General features: G+C 40.3%; 1 protein-coding gene across 3 annotated transcripts in view; it reads right to left on the bottom strand.

Moving 5' to 3' along the window:
* Positions 1 to 24,868, bottom strand: part of ZEB2 (zinc finger E-box binding homeobox 2) — a 161,436-nt gene that overhangs the window by 3,601 nt on the left and 132,967 nt on the right. For all 3 annotated transcript variants that reach the window (XM_035131064.3, XM_035131084.3, XM_088661701.1), the window contains 4 exons: positions 24,386 to 24,600; positions 21,813 to 21,921; positions 16,500 to 18,472; positions 12,206 to 12,386 (listed from right to left, as the gene is read on the bottom strand). In XM_035131064.3, the coding sequence (XP_034986955.2) occupies positions 12,206 to 12,386; positions 16,500 to 18,472; positions 21,813 to 21,921; positions 24,386 to 24,600 (2,478 nt within the window). The remainder of the gene's footprint in view (positions 1 to 12,205; positions 12,387 to 16,499; positions 18,473 to 21,812; positions 21,922 to 24,385; positions 24,601 to 24,868) is intronic.

Genomic DNA, 24,868 nt, shown 5'->3' with positions numbered 1-24,868 from the left:
ATTATCAGTCAATATTACTGGTTTGGGTGGGGGAAGCTAATCTAAGTTGAGCATTTATGTGAGCATGGCTACTTTTTATAATTAAATGGAAATCCTAGTATGAAAACAGTGAATTGTCTTATTTTTTTACTCAAACTTCTATCCGATCAATTTCCCTTTCCTCCATCGCACAAGTCATCCAAAACCATCTGAATTGGTACCACTAAATACCAGGGGTGCTACCCCCATGTCATTAAGAACCTGAGTGGGTAACCCTTGAAAGTGCCCACACTAAGTGATGACACTTCCATGGTTGAGCTCTCCTTGGAAAATGTTGCACTCCCAGCTTTTTGGTGATTATGAATAGTTTTCGGAAACACTGTGGCAAGCACAAAGCCTTTTATATACTGGTTTAACTATGGTAAATTCTGAGAGATACTAGATTAGATTATCCTTGAAATGCCTTCCAGCCTCAAGAGGCTCCAGGGTCTCAAATGTGTCAGAAATGAAATAGTCAGTATCTTTGGAGCTTTCTGTTTGAACTGCTCAAAATGGATGAACTCAATAATCAAAGGTATTACAAATATTAATAAAGACATGAGACAATGTGAAGGGGAGTGTTGCTGCTGAATTACATAGTACAGGAATCACTGCCTCTCTGACCACTTGCACAGAAACTACGGTAATTGTGAGGACCGAAAGAACTACATTTCTAAGAACTCCATGTTGAAGCCCTTACTCAGGAAAAATTCCCATTAAACTTTAGTGAGAGAAAGATTTAGTTCCCTATCAGCAGCTACTGAGATTTGCTACATGAGCAGAATTGTTCCTCACTGGTAATTTTGGGGGAAGTTCTCTGCGAGTTGTCAGCCATTCACTGAATGCTGAAGTTCCCTTCAGCTGCATGACACCATTATTTCCACTGGTATTTCAAGCAGTTTCAAGTCCACTGTCTGAAACTTGACACCCGTACCAAGCCTAAACACATCTGGTTGATTCGAGGCCACAAATAGCTCTGGAATGTCTTTGACACCTTCCATAACTGCCATACTTTAAAGCTTCGTTCCAAAATAGAGCTGACCCCCCTCCAAAAAAAGCTTGTCACCCTGATAGGACTGGGCAAAACCTAGAAATGTATGATGCAATAATAGCAAATCAGGCAGATGAACGCAGCATCTTTTACACAAACAAAACAAAAAAGATTTTTTTTAAAAAAAAACCCACACTGAAGATGGCATAGCCCCATAAGATTATTTAAAATATAAATTTCATAACTGCACCAGCTTATGCAGGCGAGCATGTCAATTGTCACTGGTGATGTCACAAACACCAGCCAACTGATTCTAGGGAATGGCTCCAGTGTATGGTGTGAAGACACACAAGGTGACCACTTTGTTGAAGCTAAGCAGGTCTGGGTCTGGTTAGTTTCTGGATGGGCAAGCACCTGGGAACCACCTTGGGGTCCATGAGAGAAGAAAGGTAGAACAGAAATGCACAAAGCCAAACTAAAATGACACTAGATGGTGCCTTTTTTTAAAAAAGACACACCTCTTTACCTTCATATTATCTGTTTTGTGATTGCTTTTTTTTGCAATTGTCATGTTTTTATAACTGCTTTGAATGCTGTGCTTTAAATGGTTTTAACCTGCCTTCAGAACTTAGGGTGAAGAGCAGGTAATTAACTAAAATAATAGTTCTGCTTCTTCATGCCTTCTTCTTCATGCCTGATGTTTACACACTGGGCATTATGTAGTCACAGGGGCCGCTATGCCTGCACAACCTAAATATATTGTGGTTTTTGGTACACAAATCGCATCGTTTCGGCCTGCACACATTGGGAGTCTACCTGTGCATGCTCTCCTATGCAGACAAGGGTGGACTTTCAGTGGGCAGGGAGAATGACACTGGCAGGCATAATCACAACCCTTTCCCATGATTCCCCCATGCATGTCTGCATGGGGGTTCAAACTACTGGTAGGCCTAGAAAAAATCCCAGCCTATGCTGTTTCCAGCAGCATAAATTCATGCCAAGGTGGTCACGACATCCCCTGGCAGGCAGTTGGAATGCGCAGGCTTTGGCATTCCAACACAAACCACCCCAAAAGTGGACTCTTGATGGACAGCCAAAACCCAAATCTGGGCTAAATCCAGTCTGGGCTGGCTGTTTCACATGCCTGGCTCACCCACTGCAGCAAGCCAGCTCAGGCACTGGCTTTCCCCCACAACTGCTATGAGCTGAGATTAATAATGAGAATAGATAGCACAGCATGGAACTAGGAGAAGGGAGATCATGAGAAGGAAAACACAAGCCATATTGTAAACTGCAGGGCAAAGTCTACATCCAAATGGCTATTATTATTATTATTATTATTATTATTATTATTATTATTATTATTATTAAAACACTGGTCTTAAAGTCGCACCTCAATAGCTGGCCAAACTCAAAAGGGCCCACTTCTGAGCCATAGGTGGACAAAGTCATTTGAGTAGGAAACAAAGAATGTGGCATTGCTTGCATAATTTAGCTGTGGTGTTTTGCAAATGGGCATGGCAGTTACCAGGATTGCCCAGTGCTCCAGGACATACTTATGTGCAAGAGGGAGACTCAGTGTGCAAGTATACATGAAGGGAATTGGAATGCTATCATATCCCCAGGAATATACTCTTTCTCCAGTATTTTGAAACAAAAAATAAAAAAAAAATCCTTCCAGTAGCACCTTAGAGACCAACTAAGTTTGTCATAGGTATGAGCTTTCGTGTGCATGCACATTTCACAAGAATTACAACGCCCCTGTAAGGTTGGCACTTATGACCCCCATGCTGCAGATGTGGGATTGAGAACTGAGATTTACAGTAGTGACTTGCCAGCACCCAGCTGACATGTTTGTGGCTGAGGTACAGTTTGAACTTGCCTTAGAACACATGCCCCCAGTCATTATGCAGTTTTATTATTGAGTTGCTGAACCCTAGCTGTATATGAGGTCCTTTGGGGGAAGAGCAAACAGATACTGTGCTCCTGCTGCTGTCAATGTAATGCAATGGGCTTTCCCCCCCTCGCCACATTCCTAAGGAAATCAGCCCTGAGTGTCCACTGGAAGGACAGATCCTGAAGCTGAGGCTGGCCTCAGCATCTCTTCTCATGAGAAGAGAAGACTCCCTGGAAAAGACCCTGATGTTGGGAAAGACTGAGGGCACAAGGAGAAGGGGCCGACATTGGGCGAGATGGTTGGCCAGTGTTCTCGAAGCTACGAACATGAGTTTGACCAAACTGCGGGAGGCAGCGGAAGACAGGAGTGCCTGGCGTGCTATGGTCCATGGGGTCACGAGGAGTAGGACACGACTAAACAACTAAACAACAACAACAACTATTCAATGTTCGTGTTTGTCTTCTTTAAAAAAAATAAAATTTGTTTAAATATCTGTAAACTGCAATTTGGACCAAATCTGAGCCACTTAAAACATAAGACTTTTAAAACATTTTTGTTTCCTTTTTGTTGTTGTTAGCCACCTTGGGCAGGGTGGGTACTGTGACTGAAACACAGGGTTAAGATTAACTTTAAATTTAATTAAATCAAAACTTGATTCCTTGCACTATGGTCTACTTTCAAATGGCAAGTGTCCCAATTCACCTCAAATGTTTCAGTCGGGATCTGTTGCTTGGCAATGCAGTTAGAGTGATTCTTTGAAAGCCACTGATGCACTCAGATCAAAGTTTCAGGTAGCTGGTTTGATTCCCTCTTCTTGTTTTTGATTTGCTAAACAGCTAGGCTGAAGAGTTCTAATGTTATTCCAGCTGCTCCTCATAAACTTTATTAAAGGTATGGCACTACTATCAGACGATCAGGGAGCTCCCATGAAGCAGATAGTCCCAAATCTCTATTCCATGTGAACTTTATGCCAGCTGCACTTATCCTCTGGGAAAGCACAATGCACGATTATCTAAGTTTTGTTGAAAAGGCAGCTGAGAATCCCTGGGCATGTGATAAGAACAGTGACTTTTATCCACATAAAAGTCATAACATGAGCAGGAAAATCAGTCATGTAAACTGACCTCAGGTGGACTCCCTCAGATGAAAGAGAAAAAAAAGGGGGGGGGAACCATGTCACATTTTAGAGGAAAATAAGGGATTGTATTCAAGGGGTTGGGTTCCTTTGCTCACGAGAGACTTTTTTTCCTCCACTGAGGCTTCTGTTAACGGAAAGGAGAAGGAAGACCGTTTTCATAAATTCCTCCCTTTATCCTGCAGCCCTCACCCCCTGTGCCACCTTCAGTGCTGCTATGGCTCCCCAACTTTTTTGAGCAGATGGGGGGATTGGTTAACAGACACCTTCTTCCCCGTCTACTTACAAAAAACCCAACTCCACAAGTTTAAAAATCCTTCCACAGGCAAAGGGACACCATTGGATACCACCACCCCCCACCCCTAATACTACAATAAACTATAGGAAAACGCTCCTAATTACTTTGCAAGCATATGGTGGTAAATGCCAGATGACTAGATGCTAGAGAACAGGATCTGACAAGGCAAAGAATAAAGAATGCCTCCAATGGCAACTGTGTTTATCAGACAAGAACTGAATAATATCTCAGAAAGTATGGGATTCCTTTGCTGCCAAGGCAATTATTCAGGCATAGTTGGATCAGGTCAATGATGTGATAATAGCCACAGAAAGATGGCATTGCAAAGGCCATCCATGTCATTCTCTCCTGTACCTGAAATACAGCTTCTTGTAAAGCCCTCCTTTGACCTACCTATCCAGCCTTCACTTGAAAACAGAGCAGGGTATTTTGCTTTATTACTGAAACGACTTAAACATATATCAACAAAGCTATAGATTGTGATATTATTTCAGTGTGTGTTTTTCTTAAAAAAATCCTGTCTAGATTGAACCTCTATGAAGGTAGATAGATGGGTTCGTCAAAAGTTTAGTGCCTGGTGCCTTCCCTATTCTTCGTGAACAAGCCACAAAGAGATTTAGAGCCCAGTCCTAACCCCCAGATCAGTGCTCCTGCAGAGAATTCAGATTAGCTGGAGGTGTCCCTGCACTGGGCTCACTGGTGGGTGGAGGGGAAAGGGCATTGCCACTGTGCCGGTCAGGACTGCAGGCAGCCGAGAAGCTTCTGCCAGCCATAGCCCATGGAGGGCCCGACAGTGTGTTCTGGGGTGAGGGCAGAGAAGGGCTGGACAAGAATCTGCTGGAGCCTAAGTCAATCCATTTGCAGGAGACATGCCCAATGTGGGCATCCTGGGCTGTGCCAGTCTAGAGCTGGCGCAAAAATAAATAAATAACCCCCCCTCCACCTAATGATCTGGCTAGCAGGATCGAGCAGAGGATTTCGCTGCTCTGCACCCCTCTGGCCCCTCTTCAGATCGCTCTGTTATGTGTCGTTTATTTGTGTCCCCCCCCCTTTATATTTCAAACCAGCACGTGTTTTTTAGTGGCAAAAAATGCATGCTCAGTTTTGGGTTCAATTTTCTGTTTAGCCCCTAAATTTGTCCCAGCCTTATGAAGTGATTGTGTGCTTTTATCTCCCTGCATCTCCCCCTCCCCCCTTTTAGGCCACTGAATAGAATCCAGCCCTGATCTCATTGGCTGATTTGACAATTCTGTCTCATTGATGGAGAGATGCCTTTGAAATGACCCTGGGTGAGATTAACATGTGAAATTATTTATGAGTTATGTAAGACAACTTAAACGATGATTAAAATACATACATGGTTCTTCACTACAAGAATACAGCAAGTTCACATGGTCTACAACAGAGCAAAGCTTTAAATTGTCCTGATGTTTTCGTTAGGAGGCCTTTTATTGATTCTGTTAACAAATCTTCCCATTCTCCTTCTTTAGCCGCTTGCTAAAACTCATTATTTGATAGAGTAAAGGTTGTTTCATTGTTGTATTACAATCAGAAAAGCACCAATGGGGGTGATATATAAATACAATTAATTATTATTATATGTTTAAAGATATCTTACACAAATATTTGTGTTTGTGTGTGTATTTGCACTGCGCTTTTATCCCACATCCTGACTCTCTTAGGATTTGCAACGAAAAATAATTATATCTAATCATTTTATACACACCCACACACCCAAAGGCTTACAATTTCATTGCTATGTATATATAAAAAACATATAACAGCCCAAAGATACAGGCTTTTGGGGCTTAGATATGGGCAAACCGTGTGTTCTGAAAAGCGATAAATTTCGTTATTCCAGTGATATAACAGTAAGTAGGTTTGGGGACTGAGGAGTGGGTTTGCAAAGAAATTCCAGACTTGGAAGGTACATAAGGAATCATCTGGCAGCGGTTTGATTTTTTAAAGGCAGCTGATTGAAGCCACTTAGGGGTTTGGATGTTAGAAGTAGTCCCAGTGGAGCTGGATTAATGGGCAGAGTGTAGTGAGGCGGTCAAAGGTGCGTTATAAATGCAATTTGGCGTAATTGCAAATACCACACTTGCTCTGTTGTTACAAAGAAGAAAGACTTCCATTTCCAGTGCAAATTTCATGAGCTTTGAATTTACTCCAAGAAACTGCATATTATTTAAGTATAAAAAGTAATCCTCGTATCTGAGTCAAGTGATAGAAAATTATCTATAGACAGCATGTAATTTTTTTATGAATCAAGCTCTAAATAAGGTAAACTCGTGAGCTAGGAATTCAGAATAGGAGCAAGAGAGGGCTGATTTGCTGCTAAAGCTCGAGAACAATATTTAGTTTACCGAATCAATCTGGAAACAAAAGTAGTGCTTGCCTCAGCACAGAAGCTACAAAAATTATATATAAAAAGAAGTCTTAATAAAACATGCAGTTGGAAAGAAAATAAGAATTAAAGGGAGGACACAACCATGAAAGCTCTCGTTTCATGTGAATGATGAAATTGAGCATATCATTAACCAAGGTAACAAGGCCACAGGACTCCTAGGCATGCCTATGAAAATATTAATATGTCCAATATGCAAAAATTCCTGCATATCTTTACTGCAGGGTGTGGGTGTGAATGTGTGCCAAAGGAATTTGCTGTGAAAAACTAAAAATGAAACACCCATTGGGTGTTGGGAATGCCACACATAGGAACCTTTTGTCACCACTGGGTTTTTTTAAGTAGAGAATGAATGGGCAGTCCATGCCACCAACTTGCTGTCCCCCTGCTTCCTCCTCTTCCTCAACCCCTTCCTTAACTGTCTTCTGAGCATAGCTGCCTGGAAGCTCCCAGAGGACAACTATTTAGAAAGATGGTGGGAGAAAGGGTTTGGGGGGATGCTCGTAGCAGTTGGAGAATTAAGATTGCTATGAACTTTCCCCAAAACCCTTTCTCTCGCCATCTTTCCAAGCAGATTGTCCGTATATCAACTCTGTGTTAAGGTAGGCTAAAAAAGAAAAGAAAAGAAAGATTTATGGCAAAGCAGAGATTGGAACCCAGATCCATCACCAAATCCCACAGTCCAAACCCAATATCATATCCACATCACCACATTGGTTCATGCTATATGGTTTAATCACTCCATGTTCTCATATGGCAACAAGGAATCAATTCAGGAGATCAAACAGGGAAGTCATTGTAAGCTGCTGGTTGCTTAAATTTCCAATTTTAGGTTGCTGGCATCCAATGCATTACTAATCTGGGCAGCACAGCTAATAAAAATATTTTAGTCTAGTAACATTCAAAGAATTATTTGAAAGACAGGGTTTTTACGTCTAAGCACTTCTGTTTGGCCCTTATAGGGTTACTATTCAGTGATAGGCTGTAGGAGACTTAAGCAGTCTCCTGGTCACTACCAATGTCCCACTACCAATGGCCCTTATCAAAGGGGACTCTTCGAGAATTAAAATCTCTTGCCCTGACAGAAATCAGAATTAACTACCAAACCTAACTTCTGTTTAGTTTTCCCCAGTGATGCTCATCCAACAGGTAGCATAAGGACTTTGATATGCTGCTAGCCTTTCAATACTCTACTTTCTTCTAGCTCATTTGGCCACATGCTACTGGCATAAGACTATGACAGGATGGGCTACTTTGCAGGAAACATCTCAGATGGTTGGATACAGTGCACAGGGCTTAGATTTTCTGTTATAGTATATCTATCATGTGAATTCCAAACTCCTTTTAAGAATGACAAGAATAGCAGCAGCAGTAACATGGCTTCACTTTTCTAAAGTACTGTAGCGTAATCCAAGTCATAAAACTTGTGTCAAAAAAGTGGGCTTGAGACCTCAGTGTAGTCAAGAACCAAGGAGAGGTAAATCACAGGGGAATATGAAGAGCACAGATAAATAGAAGTGTATGGCATGAGCTAGTCAACTGGGCCACTGCATAAGCTTCACTGCATTAGCTTCACTGCATTGTGTGAAAGCTGTATATGATATAACTGGTTATAAGGCGACAGCATCAGACCATTCCAGAACAGCTGACCTACAAAGAAGAAGAAAAGTGTGGACTGCATCTTCAGACAGATCAACACTTTAGCTTATAAATCTATGCCCATTATTTGTGCTACTCTAGAAAGACTAACTGTCCCCAAAAAGATGAGGAAGGGGATAATGATTCAGGCACTGAAAGCAAAGGTTAATTGCAGTTCAGAGAGTCTTGCCCCGAACACAGAGTGAAATTTCTCATATATATTAATAGACGAGACAGCCATTCCATCGCTCTGACTTTTTCCATAACTTTATCAGTTTAATTTGCGATTCACTTAACATTTACAAAAGAGGCCAAAGAAGAAGGAAAAGAAGGAAAAGAAAAAGGCGAATGGCCTTTACAATTTCTTGAAGTAAACTTTAGCTGCGTAAATATGCAAGACAGGTAGTGGAATAAGAAGGGCAGGCTCGTGTTAGTTTGGAAGTGTTCCCCCTTAACTTACCACTACTGTGCTGCTGTTCCACCAAATTAGATTAAGGTCACAATACTATAAACACTTGCCTAAGGGTAGGTCCCATTTAATTCAGTTGAACTGAGTAGACATGCATAGGATTGCATTTGTAATTTGATTAAATGGCATTTTACTACTCTGACTAAAGTTAGGATAAAACTATATCCTGATGTTTCCTGCTATATGAAGACTGCTTTTGCTGAAGTTCACAAAACAAACATGTGTCAGAGATGAAGGAAACTTAAATCCAAATCTCTTGACTCCAGGACTAGGCAGTTCTATTGTGGGAGTGATTCTTCAAACACTTTTAGTTGTGCTAAAACTTGAGGCAGAATCTCACAGAAAGGAGAGATATAAAATAGATAATGGTCAGGAGGAAAGGAGTATTACAGCATTGCTTGTTTAAAATCAAAGCACATTATCTGCTTTTTTTTTTTGCAAATCAAGGTGCCTGGCTTGTCAAATTTCCAGCCTTTCAGTTGTCAGCCTATGACTGTGGAGCTTATGGACCACCAACTTTACGGGATTCAACCATATGCCCAGATTCCAATATACGAGAAGGCCAGCTCTAACATAAGAGGTTTACGGTAGTAGTGTAGCAAACCATAATATTTGCAGATGGCTGCAATAAAATCATTCAGGAGAGGAAAGGTGCAGGGATGTAAAGCTTGCAAAGCTTTCTCCCCTCTTCAACCAAACAAACAATTGCATCTGAGTAATGCAACGTAAGGAATATGCACACCAATGAACCAAACAAGCTGGGGGTCCAAAATGCTACTTTATTTCCCCACACCCCTAATCCCATGAGTATTTTAACTTCCCTTTTATTTTCTGCATAGGATTTCGCTTAAAGAGGCAATGAAAGGGTACTAATGTTGTGGAACACCTTTTATCCCCCAGTTTCAAAAGACTCATGTGAAAGAATTTGTGTCTTTTAAAAGACACAGCAATCAAATGGGAGTAAACAGTGCTGTTTTAATACAAGATGTTTTGGATATTTCTTCATTATTCTTGTTTAAGCTTAGTTAGGATTTTGAACTAGATTACCACAGGCAATATTGAAAGATGCAGTAAATCACGGGTACAGTTAGGCCAACTCCACAATTTATGTGTCAATCATTATTCTCCATCAGTTGACTCGTGTTACAGTGCATGTCCCTCATACATGCTTTCCATGTTGGCAGACAATTTTATTATTATTATTTATTGAATTTATATACTGCCCTATACCCGGGGGTCTCAGTGTTGTTATTACATATAAACAAAGAAACAAAATACAAGGGTAGAGCCACTCTTTGCCTTATTCCCCACACCACACCCCAAGTTTTAGGACATTGTCTGTTCAGGACACAGGTGACCAAACTGTGACAAATTAGATGCCCTTTTCATGATTCTGTCCTGTTTGGTGACTGACTGCTAATCAGCCGTTTGTCATACACACTTGCCTCTGTTGGTAAAAGTGTGCATGACAATTAGGGATGGAGGATTTAATCCATTGGGTAAGTGATGCAGGAAAGAGCGGAAGCACCTGCCACCCATGAAGCAGGCTGCCCTGTATTCTGGAGTGTATTTACTATTACAAAGTGAAAGACTATTTAAAGGACACACACACACACACACACACACACACACACACTTAAACTTTGTTTATAAATTTAAAGTGAAAGCAAATTTTCCAGGTTTTGTAATGAATGTGATTTATAAATGCATAAAAAGCAAAGAGCATGCTGGAAGGCATAAAAGAAGATCTATTGAAATTTACTATTCATTCTGCTTCTTAAATAGAGGTGAATGATTCCCATTCCCACTATCTTTGTCACAGATCCAAGTCTAGGACAACAATTAAGAGATGAACTATTGTTAGGAACCATCTTACTGTTTGGGTTCGTGCACATGTGTGTGTGAGCTAAACGTGTGTATTGGAAGAGAAGACAACAAATACTTAAAAAGGGAAGGCAACAGTATTTGTGTTAAATTACCTATATAGAAAATGAGCTAGGGCTTGACTAGATCTGATTTTCCTAAAAGGAGATTCAAGATTCAGTCTTTTTCAGATACTTTTTTTACCCAAAACTACTAATCGCTGGATAATTCTCCATGTCGAATATAAATAGCTTTTAATTTTTGAACTCTATAAGGTAAGATGGGGCTCCCTGAACTGTTTCTTCTTCTTATATATAAAAAGCACAGGACCCTTAAATTCTTGTCTTTCTGCTTACAGGCAGAAGTCCCCTGGACCAGTTCCCACATCATCAGACTCCACAGAGTCAGAGCTTTGATTTTCAGGGGTTCTTCCCTTCAGCTCAGTAAGTGAGTGCCTTTCGATCTACCTTGCCAGTCCAAGGCAGTGCACCAGAAGAGAGGCCAGAAGGCAAAAAAGATGCCCACCTGCACACCAGAGTGTTGGCTCTTTAAGGAGTGTAGCTTTCAAAGAAGAGGATAGAGCCTAAGCCCCCCTCCAGTGTTTATAGCAAGATGTGACTGCCCTGTGGGCCTTTGGAAGATTCCACCACCTGGGCCAATTTTGAAGGCAGATACCCTTTTCTTCTAAGAGGTTAATAATGCCCTCCTCACTTTTTACAATGAGAAGAGCACTCTATACTAAATGCAGATTATAAGGTCTGCTTCTCCCAATATAGCCATCACATAGATGGCATTTGAAACTGGCTTTGTGCAGCAACTACTCTTCTTAAGGCAGTTTCAGGGAACCCTCCTTAATTGCAGCCATACTACGAGGAATAGACCTGAAGAAGAACTGTAGAAAAAAAGCAACCTCTCTTACAGTACACTACCATCTGACTGATAAAAGGATAACTTGTTAAGCATGTAAGGAAGGTGTAGATAAGCTTCAGGCATTTCCAGACCAAAAATGCTGTGACGTGTGTATTAATTCTCATACCGGTATATACATATTTAGAGAGGCAGGCCAAAAGGTAAGCTTTAATGTATTTTGATCAGGCCTTTAAATAGCAATATAGGTGATTAATCACAGGTGCAAGAGATTTAGCTATTGTTAGTCCCCACCCCCTTACATAGATGTTTATTGGCAGACTGTCTAACATAGGGTTTCCCAAACTTGGTCTCCAGCTGTTTTTGGACTACAACTCCCATCAACCTTTGCTAGCAGGACCAGTGGTCAGGGATGATGGGAATTGCACAAACAAAAGAGTACAAATTTAACATGTGAAGAAAGGGGGGGAGTCATACTGAACTAAACAAAGCACACAATTTCTTCCTTGTTGAATGCCTTAAGCATATGTTGCATCTTATGTTGCACAAGTGTACTCATTAAATATTATGAAAAGTACCACATGCAAGAAAGCTTGTCTCTACACGCCGTAGCCATTCGTACCTGTGTGCTCATATTTGTGTCGCAGAAGGGAACTGCTTTTCTGGAATGTCTTGTCACATAAGTCACATGCGTACATGCCACTTTCTGTCTTCTTGATCTTCTTTCGGGACAGGCAGGAGTCGGAGTCTGTCATGTCATCAAGACCTGACATGTAATCCGGAGTTCCATCAAGCAATTCTCCCTGTGATGCAACCAAATGGTTTATGTAAAACATGTTTCCTTCCCTTGTTCTGTGATGTTATACAATATCCTGCGTTCCTATAGTATGTTAGTTACTATATTTAGTTTCATCCATAACCAAGTAAGCACCCTGAGATACAATAAGCAGCCTCATTGGCTCACACTCAGCTTTTTTATCCCATTGAGTCTTACGTGAGTAGTGCAAAACACGTATGTCCAGAGCTGCACCCAAAAATGTATGTTTAGGATTCCACTTGGAGTCTGAAAAATCATATGATGACACGGGGCTGCCACAAAAACATATTCTCTCAATATCTCCTATGACATCTGTGATCTTAATGTTGTTTGTTTTCTGCTGTCTCTGCACATCCCTGGCTGATGGGCTTGGGGAAGTGTGCAACATGGCACAACATGGGGATAAATAATCATTACAAGGAGACATGGTGTCTTCATTGTGGCAGATGCATTTGTACTTGCTGCCCTGTATCACTAAAAATATAGTTTCAGTCTCAATTGGCATGGGCACCCAAAGCATAACAGAAAAGGCAGAAGCTGGAAAAATTGTGACTGCATAAGCAAACTGAACCCTTTTACAGGCTATCATGCACTCAGTCTCTCCCTATGCTGAGAGAGGGTATGAACTAATAGTGTGTGGTACTGATGGCTACTCCTGAAATGCTGTTACGAAATGCTGTGTCTATGGAATGGAAGAGAACAGATGGCCAAATGGCCACTTCTACCAATACCAAGTCAGGGAACATGACAACAACCAGAGTCAGCTCCACATAGTTCTTTGTGATTTCATCCCTGTGGAAAGCACTGGTGTGATCAGAATATGATGTAACCACTTTCCACAGGACCACAGATGCCAGCGTGTTTTGATTGAACTCCTGCTCACATTACTTAATTTGTTCAAGTCATATCCAAATGTGTGCCAGCTTTCAGTTCCAGGAGGTCATAGTTGTCCTGCATGACCAAACTCATCACCCCAAAATTAAGGCTGCAATCCTATACCGGTACATGCTTTCTTGGGAGTAAGTCTCATTGAACTCAATGGGACTTAATTCCTCAGCAGGCATGCACAATATAGCACCCCAAGCACTCTTGGGCATAACTGTGAAGGGGACAGGAAGTGTGAGTGCCGCATTCTTCCATTTCATAATTCCCTCACCTTCACTTCTCAGAGATACACAAGAAATTCAAGTATTCATGTTTTCTGAGGACAATGACAGTGGAGGATACGGACATTCTGCTTTGAATGATACAGAGATGCAAGAAAAACAGCACTTGTATTTCCTGTTGTCCCCACATCTATAGCTGCTCTAAAATGTATGAAAAGGACATATCATTTAATAAACAAAAAACATGCTACGGGTGTGTGCACTCTGGCCTACAGCCTTATCATGTGGAATCTGGCTAACAACATAGGCAAGGTTGTACACAGAATTTGAAAGGAAGGCTTTGGTGACAAGATAGCAAGCAAATTTTGCTTTATAAATATTCTGAGGTTAAGCAGTTCAACGTATAAACATTTCGAGGTTAAAACAGCAGTATCTGAAGCTGCTCTAACATCTATTCAACTTTTAGGATAATTCTGCAAAGCAACTGGAAGTTACAGCAGTGTTTTTCAACCACTGTTCCGCGGCACACTAGTGTGCCGTGAGATGTTGCCTGGTGTGCCGTGGGAGAATTGCTTTATATATAGTCAATATAGGCACAGAGTTAATTTTTTTAACATTTTCTAATGGTGGTGTGCCTCCTGATTTTTTTTCATGAAACAAGTGTGCCTTTGCCCAAAAAAGGTTGAAAAACACTGAGTTACAGAATGTCATAGTGTGCCGCAAACCTAAAATAAATGTGCAAACACAGCTTTACCTTTGTGTACATCCTATATAGATTTATCTATTTATCTTTGTGTACATCCTATATACTGTAGATACCTTATTAACAAATAGCTCCACATACTCTGTGGGGGTGAAACTTGTATTTCTTAAACAGGCTCCCTCCTCCAATAGCCCTTCACACCATAAGCCACTTGAGAACAAAAGCAATATCAAACTAGTATGTGTGTCTACTGCTCAAGGAAAAGAAAGCAAGATTATGGTAAGTTTTTAGGGTTGAGGTCTTTGCAGAATTTGTAGCTTGCAGTGCACTTCTGTGCATGGTTTATTGGAAATAAGCCTTGCTGAGTTCAATAGGACTTACTTCTTGGTTGGTATGCTTAAAATTCCAAAGTGCATTGTGTTCATAATAATAGGAGGTTGTAAAACAAAAACAAAACCCAAAAATAACACACGCACAGTCACAAACCACTAGGTACAAGCAATAATGACAGAGCTTTTCTTTCAATATCCCAGACTATAAGTGTTAGAAAGGTTTCAAAATGAAGTTTATATTTAGGCACAAAATATTATTATGCAATCCACTGAAATGTATGTCTCCCCTCTAAAGGCCTTGAGCTATATTTTTATATTTAATTTTGTAATTTGAAATAGGGAATATTAATAACACTTTTTATCAATGCTGTATCTATGTTAAAACAGCCTTCAGCATTAAGCAGTAATGAATGTGGATCAGTAAATTATTAAATTTCTTGATATTTATTTTGTCTTGATCCAAAGAGAGTGCAAACTTGCATGATAACGTACATTTCCATTTGCTATCAGACAGTTCAGTTTCTTAGACTAGGTTTTTACTAATTAATATTAGAGAAGATTAAATAGGCTTAAATACGTTTACAAAGAGGGCAGATGTACTGTAAATTGGAATAGTGGAACAGCTGTTATGGAGGTACCGTGCTATTTATGCTCCTATTGTGCAATGAGGGATTACTGCCTGTAACATTAAACCATACCTGATTTTCACATTTGAAAATATAAAACATTTACTAGTTGGTAAAATTACTAATGGAACCTAATAGGTCATATGGGAATGTCCACAGATGTTTTAAAAAATCAACTATAATCAGTTAATCGCTGTCTGACAAACTATAGATGTATTATATATATACATACAATTCCTACACACTATGCATGTTTCCTGTGGATAAAATCCTTTGCTATATTTAAGTGGATAGATGTCAATTTTTATTTTATTTTATTTTATTGCAGTTGGGAGAGTTCCTAAAAGTTTGAACTCACCTACATTGGGCCATAGCTCAGAGCACATGCCTTTAATGCAGAAACTTCCAAGTTCAATCCCCGGCAACTCCAGTTTTTTTAAATAAGGATCTGGTAGCAGATGATGGGTAAAACCTTTGCCTAAAACCCTGGAAAGCCACCAACATTTAGAGTAAACTGTAATGGGCTCGGTGGGGTGATGGTTTGACTTAGTATAAAGCAGCTTCATAGGTCCACATCAGCCCAAAAGTGGACTGAGAGAACCTTTAATGAAGACAAAAAACCAACAGATACTATATTTTTAGAGTCATCTCAACAATAGTCCATGGGGTGGGATGGGGGGGGGGGGAGAGAATGGATCGGTTAGGAAAATGGAACAGGTGAGATGAAAACAAGTCTGGCTTGGGGATCTTCATAATCCTTTTTATAGCTTTGTAAAGATTAGTTGGAACATATTATAAACAGCTTATGGCTGCATTATCATTTCCATGTGATTTCTGAGAATCTCTTAGGGTTACAGTGGCAAGGAAACTACCTAAACCACAGCGTGCCAGTGCCAAAGCCACAGGCTGGAGGACTCTCCCAGCGCTTCATGTATATCATGGGTACTTATACTAGGATGGTCATGAATATGAATTGTAACAACAGCCTTTCCTTTAGAGTACTAACCTTAACCTTTCTCAGGGTAAAGCAGAAGCATGGGGACTGGAGCTGATCGTATTCGCTTAGAGGTGAATGGGTGATGCTGACCCCTTGAAACACATTTTAATATTCTTATGGGCAGGTAATGTAATGGTAATGGGCATGAAATGTTCAACTGCAGTTGAACATCCCAAGTTTGTCCACCTTGGCCATGCTTACATAGTTTCATTTCCTCAAGTCTCCTTTTAAAAATTCAAATGGAATGTTTGAGCTGATTCACCCTTGGGATGCTTTAAGAGTACATGGGAATGATGTATACAACTGTAACCTTCTGAAATAAGCAATGTATTTACCTGAAAACCTTGCTTCCGCTGGTACTTTCGCCTTTGCTGCATGTCAGCAAACGTAGCTGCTCCAGTTGGATAAGTATAGGCCATATGTGGTAGGAAGCTCATTTGATCTAATCCTGGGTATGGTCGTAGCCCAGGTATACTGGTCTGAACTGGTGGCATAAAAGTGGCTGGGGGAAATGCGCTCTGTGGCGGAAGTGTGGTGTACAAAGGTTTGGCACTAAAAGGGCTCATACCAAATAATGGATTAGTGCTTTTATCCAAACTATTTGAATTAGAAAATTCTTTCTTGATAAAAGTCAAGTTCAGTGGCTCATCTGAGGTTTCAGATGATGAAGAAACACTGTTGTGGTCTACATTTACACTATTGGATTTTGTTTTGTTCTTTGTGGCTATAATACTTTTGGGTTCCTTCATTTGTTTTGGTAATGACAAGTCCAAAGGCTCAGCCTGAAGCTCCTCAGAGGAGAAACTGTTTGGAGTGTAAGAACTGCTATGCGAGTTTTTAGAAGATGTAGAAGAAAGATTTAATGGAGAAGGAGTATTGCTCCTGGAGTGGTCCAATTTATCAACTGGTTTAATATTGGAAAAGTGAGTAGGTTTCGTTAGCCTGAGAGGGGTATCACAGTTAGTAACGCTATTATGAAGTTCAGCTATAGAAGGTGATGTTATAGAGTCCACAGGCTTTATAGGGGATCTGGCTGACAAAGAGTCTTTAGTGGGAGTGTTGTTGGTGGCAGCCAGCACCACCTTGGCACTGTTCCTTTCCAGCGATGGTGACCTGGAAGTTGCGTACTGGTAGACTTTTCTTTGTTCGAACCATTCCTTCACAAATTCCTGAGGAAGGCCAACGGCAATGGAAATTTTCAGTAGTTCATCAGAGGTGGGTTCCATATTCATAGCAAAATATGCTTTAAGTACAGACATATGGTCCTTGTATGGATTGATGGGGCTAGTCATTCCTTTCTCAGAAAGTACTGATGACAGGAGGAGAGCTTGCTTATCGACAAACACTCCTGGTTTGCTAGGAGCCATGTTTTCATGAGGTTGGAGGACTGCCTTGATTTCTTCGTTCATCTTACACAGGTAACGTTCATGCTGATGAAGGGGAATGGGACCAGGAAAGCTTTCTTTACAGAACTGGCATGAAAATGGAGTAGGTATATTATGGTTGTCTATCATTTTGTCTTCTGTTACCAGATCTATTAGGGTGCGTAGCTTTTCTTTCTTAATGTTATTGAGCTGCCTCCTCGAGTCTGTAGTTAAACTCTGGAGACAAGCTTTGGCTTCATTGACCTTTTCTAATGTGTAGTCAATAATACTTTTAGTGGCACCATTATGACTGACTACTGGAAGACCCACAGGTGGAATACCAGGAGAAGTAACGCCTTGTTCCTCAGGTTGAGAACATGGGTCCTTCATGTGGTAACCTTTCAGCTTGGAGATTTCTTCAGCGCTGCAGTCCATTTTCTGCCTGGAAACAGTGTTGTCCACAATCTGTAGGACTTTCTGCACCTCACTTAAATTGCTGCCTATTGCTGGGAATCCAAGTAAAGATGCATCCATCCCTACCCCTAAGTGCTGCATTGGACTTTGCGTGGAAGTATGAACTCCTATTGGGCTGGTTGCACCAAGTCTGCCATTCATGAAAGGATTAGCACCAGTGAACCCATGGGTTGCCATCAGAACTTTATATTCATTGAAATCTAGTGGTTCCGTTTTGATTTTCAGTAAGCCTGATTGCTCAGACATACTAGGTGGTTTTCCATTCTCCAGCTTGTTTCTCAGTTGTGTGATGGCTGAATTAGTAGGTGAGGAAGATACAGAATTAGGAGAAGAACCCGTCTTGATATTGTTTCTCATTCGACCATTTACAGAGATTAAGCCAATGCATTTCTTGCTGCTGATGTGTGAACTATACGAGCCAGAATGGGAGAAACGCTTCTTGCAGTTTGGACACTCATAGGGCTTTTCACCTGCAATTAATTTTAAAAAAATATATTTAATAACTCACAAATAGACCAGTTCTTTAGACCATTTCCTGTGCCTGCACATTTCATTCCTTTCATCTTGCTGCATTTTCTCCTTACTTCCAAGTTATGTTTAGGTTTTTGCAACTGGAAACAATTCAAACTAGATAATCTACAATTACAGTAGTAGCATGCAAGATTCCTTCTCATTCTGTGATGCTTTTACTGATGGCTCACATTTTGTTGAAAGCGATAGATGTCTTTACAAGGGAAACTGTACTGTACTATTGTAAAGGAATACAGCTGAAAACTTATATGTAATGCACAGTGTTTGCAATATCTAAATTCAGATAGCAGAAGGATTTTGCCATGACTTTTAATAAGGACCCAGGCAACATGCAGTTACAACAGTAGCATAATTTTGTGTGAATCGGTTGGCATAGTAAATGGGGGATAAATATGACCCAGTTCACGTTTTAATGCAAATGTAATGCAAATATACACTATCCAAAACAATATGTTGAACAGAAAAACAGCGACTCATCAAAATTTGCACTTCTCCAAATTTTGCAATGCAGTTCTCCAGCAAAGCAATGTGTATAAAAATGCATATATTGGTGGAAACAACAAATACATTGTTTATGGGGGAATTACTGTAAAAAAATGTGTATATTGAGAGAAATTCACACTAAAATGGTGATGAATTTTCATGAGAACTTTTTTTTTATAAATTAAGCTTTAGAATAAATTATGGAAGTTCACTCATACTTGCTTATTAGCTTTTAACGGTTTACTTCTAGAGAATCTATATGGATAATGACCAGAGAACAGGAGACATGTCTTTCTGGAAAGGGCATTGAAGCACTCCGGTCTTGCGTCAGGCTCCCCATAGGTATTTGGTTGGTCACTGTGAGAACAGGATCCTGGACTAGGTGGGCAATTGGTCTGATCCAGCAGGGCTGTTCTTATGCTTTTTAATTCCTCCTCTACTCTCATTTCCAGCCTAAAGTGGTGCTTCAACCACTTTCTGAATCTGTGTACATATATTTTGAGGTTTTACCCCCAAGGCGGGGGCAGAGAATTTTAACATAGGTTTTGGCATCTGTAAATGAATTTTGGGCTCATGTGCTCCCTTTCCCCCTGCTTCTGCTCTCTTGACTCCTGTAAGGCTCTGTTTCCCTCCCTCTGCACAGTTAGCCATGATTGTCCAAATCAGGCAGATTATGGTTTGTGCAAACCATACTTTGCCTCCAAAGCAGAATGGGAAACCATGGTTGGAACTGAGTTTCTGATTTAGGTTTGGTGAGCTTTCCCCATTCAGGTGACATGACAAAATATTGTTTACAATTGAACTAGGGAATGGGGAAAATTCAAAAATGAAGAGGAGGAGGGTGTGTGTGCAAGCCCATTGCTGTCTTTTCACCTTTTCTTGCTACTTTGGAAAGGGTCTACTTGAGTTCAGTAGCCAATAGTATTTGAAGGATGTGAACTCTCCCCTCTCCTGTGATGGATAACCCTTGAGTCATGATCTGGATCGGCTACACAAAATATAAATGCAGTGTTTCCACTCTCTGTCTCATGCTTAAATCTCTCCCCCCCCCCCAATTCCTGGGCCTGCATTAATCTAATTAACTTGTCAAATGGAACAAGACTTCCCCCTCTCCTTCTTCCATATGTGCCCCCTGCCACCCCCAAATTTGCTCCAGGGGGGCTGGGGGAACCCACAGAACAGATTTAGTGAGTGAATGTGAAAGAGGAGGAGAGAAGAGGTGATGCACATAAGCCCAAAGTTCACCGCAGCTAGTTATCATAGTGGGAAACTGTGGTTTGCTATTACAGCTGAGTTGAGCATTAAACATATTAAACTTCAGTTGGAGCATTAAACATAAGCTTAAATCCCTTCAGCTTAAATCAATGGAGTTTAAAAGTGCTTAACTTTGAGAATGTACCCAAGGTTTGCAAATGCTGATCTACTAAACAAAAAAACAAAGTTCACTGCAAGATTTTACATGCCTGCAGATGAGATAGCTTAAACATTAGAATTATTATATATAAGCAGAATATACTTTTTTAAAAAAAATATGAAGAGTGTATAATTACAGAAACTTATTTAGACTGTTTCTGATTTGCCTTTTGAATTTATTTGAATAAATCAAAGTCTTTGAATACTTGACCAGCATTAACAGCTTTACTCACAATGTCTGCATCAAAGGGTGAAGACTTTTAGTTGGAGGAGAACTCTAAATATTGTTATTCAAATATTGACAAGTTCCAAATATAAGTGTCGCCCTATTTTCTCGCTGTCGTGTAACTGAATGACTTAATGCACTCAGTAGAGCCTATGTATTTCAACGAAGGGGATTGAATTATGAACACAAAATTATATTTTTAATTGATGTGACAGCTAATGCAGGCCAGAAAGGCAGGGTATAAATATTGTAAATGGATATATAAAGTGGCTAGTGTGTTCAGCTTGGATGTGGACAACACAACTTCTAGGTCAGAAAGGCCACTTCACACATTACGTGGCAACAATCTCATGTTGGCCATTAAGTGCATCTTTATTGGGAAGCTGCAGCCAATCTGAGATCTCTGGCAAAGACATGGCACCCAACTGTGATGGTATAGATGTCCACTCACACAACTGGGGAGGCGGGGAGTTAGAGGAAGAGGAAGTCCTTTTGCACAAACTTAATTCTGCTCACCTGACACTGGATATTGCGGAATGTTTTACAGGTACTTAAAAGTACCGTGTATGAAGAAGCTATGAAGCTCACCGAGTGTGATGCCATGTCACTATCTCTCAGCTCAACTTATCATGCAGGGTGCTTGGGAGGCTAAGCAGTTGCTGTGAACTCCTTGGAGGAAGGATGAGATGCAAGTGTGATAAAATAATATGAATGAGGCAGCCATTCCAAGTAAGCGAGCTTAATTTGTTTATTGCTGCTGGATTGTGGGCGTTGGTCTTGTTCATCTTTAAGGTTCCTTGTTTTTGTTTTGAAGCAAGTGTATCACAAATAAGAAAATTTAAGAGCCAAATGGCTAAGAATTCCTAGAATTCCTCTGAGTAGAAATAGCTCCAGGAAGCAATTTAGAATTTAATTAATCAATCAGGTAATACATTCTGCTATTTGGAAAATCTTCTGTGGAAACTTGTGGTGCTGGTTTCTTATTTGTTTCTGAATAGCATGAAAAATGAGGATGAGTCAGAAATCATTTACAAAGTATCTTGGCAGCTCTAAACAAAATGGTGAAGATACTAAGCTTCCCCCCCCCCTTTTTTAAAAAAATCCCTCAGCTAATTAAACAAAATGCAAATGAGAACCTTGGCACCTCAGCTACTCACCACTGTGGATTCGCAGGTGTTCCTTCAGATGGTGCTTGTATTTGAAGGCCTTGCCACACTCTGTGCACTTGAACTTACGATTGCCTGCTCCTTGGGTCAGCATTTGGTGCTGGGAGAGTAAAGACACCAGCATGAATTTTATGCAAATAGATATCTGTATATGTAGAGGTATGAATTTGTCTCTGTGTGTTTGTTTGTTTGTTTGTTTGTTTGTGTGTGTGTGTTACCAGCATGAATTTTATATGCAAATATATCAATATCTATATGTGTGTATATCTGTGTGTGTGTCTGTGCATGTGTGTGTAGAAAGAGAGAGAGAAAGGTTTCCTTTTAAGAAAAAAATTAATTAAAGCAGTTTTGTATTTATCTGTCAGCCTAAAAGATCTGCATGCACATTTATTTGCCTCATCAGTGCTGCCATAAAAATCAAAATGTTGGCAGTAAACCTGAAGGAAATCTGAATTCAAGCATTTGCTTTGGAATTATTTCTTAAGTCTTTCACCGGCAGCACACTATATTAAGGCATGCAGTGCTGCAAGGAAAGGATTTGTTAATTTTTAAAAGAAATTGAGGCTTTTAATATTCTTAGCTGATCATATTGTCAATTCGCAACTTGCAGCATTTTTAAATATATCTATATCTATATTTGCGTTGCCTCTGAACCCTTTAGCATTGTGGTGATAAGCAAGCTTTGTTTTATCAAATGCAGGAGGCGGTCACTGCTTGGGGGGGGGGGAGTCCTGATCAGAGAATTAAACTGGTTATTTTTCTTTTCTTTTTCCCTCCTTCAGAGCAATGCTAAGGAGCAGGGGCAAAACCAAGAAGAAAAAGTTGGCAGAAAGGACGAGTTAAAAAGCAGCATAAAGATAGGATCAAACACAGCTGACCTTTCTGAACAAGTGAGAAAAGTGCTGTGACTTTGAATTCTGATTTTAAAAAGGAAAAGGAAAAAGAGAGAGAAAAGCTGCAGTCATCTAGTCTGGATGTTCAAGGTAGGAGGTCAGCCTTCCCCCCCCCCTTTTCTCCCAAGCAGCAATGACACAAAAGCCTATTGCAGAAAAGACAGCACAGAAACGGTATGACAACTGCTAGGGTGTGCTGAATCTTCCCACATTCCTAGTGAGACAGATGGTGTTACATGGGACACAGGGAGGGTTGTTCAAACAGCAGCAACCTTCAAAGATCAAGCAGAGCCCAGCCCGCCGAGCGCCATTGAGGGACCAGTGCTCATATGTTGCTGAGTTGCATAAACAAACAGCAACAGCTGCTTTGTCTCCCCCCACAGCCCTCAGAGGACTACTATAAACTTTAGTTGTGCCACTGTTAATATGATACAATCATTTTAATTTACTAATTGTAAATGCCATGAGCAAATGAGGGGACTTTTCAACACCAAAGCTACCATTCGTAATGCGCCAACACAATCACACTCTTGCATGTGAAATTTAAGGCAGTTATTCTGGATAAATATCCAGCCACACGCCCCCCCTTCCCCTCCCAGTAGTGTTTTGATAGTCAAAAGCAATAGGGAAGGAGAGGAAAAGCCACTCTTGTCTCCCATTTTGTCAGGAAGGGGGGAAAGTTACAGATTAACAACTTGCTTTGCTCTTTAAAATGAAATGTTTTGATAAATCCTGTCAGAATTGTATTTTATCGATTACAGAGATCAAGTGAGAGAGAGTGAACTAATTACCAAACTGCTTGATTAGAAGGTGAGCATGATACATGTTTGTTTAATTAAGCACGTCTTTTATTGAAAAAATGCCTGTCATGATAAATCTAAATCAGGATGACTTCTCATTCATTAGAATAAAAACTATTGGTATAATTCTCATAGTAATGGGATGGAATGTAGTTTAAGATCTGCCATTTGGATTTCCATTGCAAAACGTCATTATAGGAATTTTAAGCAGGAATTCAAAAGACACATTCAGTTTGATTCTATCTAATGCATCAAGGAATCATTTTGATTTACAGGAGATTTGCTGCTGGGATGTGTAGATTTCAGGAATAGTGTATTCCTAAAGTGATAGCATGTTATTAGAACAGCCATAAAGCACGCAGATACACGCAACAAGATTAACTAAAAAATATGAACCTGCTCGTATGAACTGCATTAAAAATATATTCCATAAAAAGGAATGAATGACAGAAAATAAGATTAGCAGTTGCCTGAGATGTCTTTGAGATTCTACGTGGGGGGAAATGCAGTGCAAAACTAGGTGAAAAATGGAGATAAAATTGCTGAGATGTTTAATAAGGTATAATTAAAATGCCACAATTTCATTCACATTTTGAGGAACATAAAAAAATGAAACTAAAGTCAAGTTAAAGTGCAAATAAAATTTCTAAATTAGAAATTAACACACTCATTCGATCGTGAACACAAGACTATTAAATCATATTAGAAGAGACCATCAAAAAATCATTTAGGCCTCAATTAAAGCTATTACCATTAAAAGATCTGCATCTTCAAAATGCCATGAAAAATTAATAATGATTGCCAATCAAAGCAATATCATTTCTCTAAGGGGTTATTATAGAAAGAAATCACTTAAAACAAGCCCCCCCACCTGATCTGTCCCTGGCTTGTGCGTCACCATATGCCGCTCGAGCTGGGTGCGGTAAGCGAATGTGTAGTTGCAAAGAGGGCAAGGGAAGTTCTCTTCGTTCTTCTCATGGCGGTACTTGATGTGCTCCTTCAGTGACGTCAAGCGCTTGTAGCCCCGGTCACAGTAGGGGCAGGTCAGCAGTTGGGCAAAAGCATCTGGAGTTCCAGGTGGCAGGTCTGTAGCCCAAGAGACGTGAGAGAAAGAAGCAGGCCAAAAGGTCAGTAAATCAATGGCAGTTAATGGGCTTATTGCCCAGGATGGATTGACAAGAATCACTGCAATCTGCCTACAGTGGAATATCCGTGATATCTACCTTGCTTGCAAAACCACATCAATCACTTTTTACATGGTCAGGGCAAACTTGTATGAATCATAACAAAATTAATTCAAAACTTTCATCTGGCTTATTGTGATACTACAATAGCTTGGGGGGGCGGGGCGTAA

Source organism: Zootoca vivipara, chromosome 1 (assembly GCF_965207765.1).
Source record: "Zootoca vivipara chromosome 1, rZooViv2.hap1.1, whole genome shotgun sequence".
Classification (NCBI taxonomy): domain Eukaryota; kingdom Metazoa; phylum Chordata; class Lepidosauria; order Squamata; family Lacertidae; genus Zootoca; species Zootoca vivipara.
Note: the sequence above shows the minus strand (reverse complement) of the source record. Positions and strands in the feature narration are given on the sequence as shown.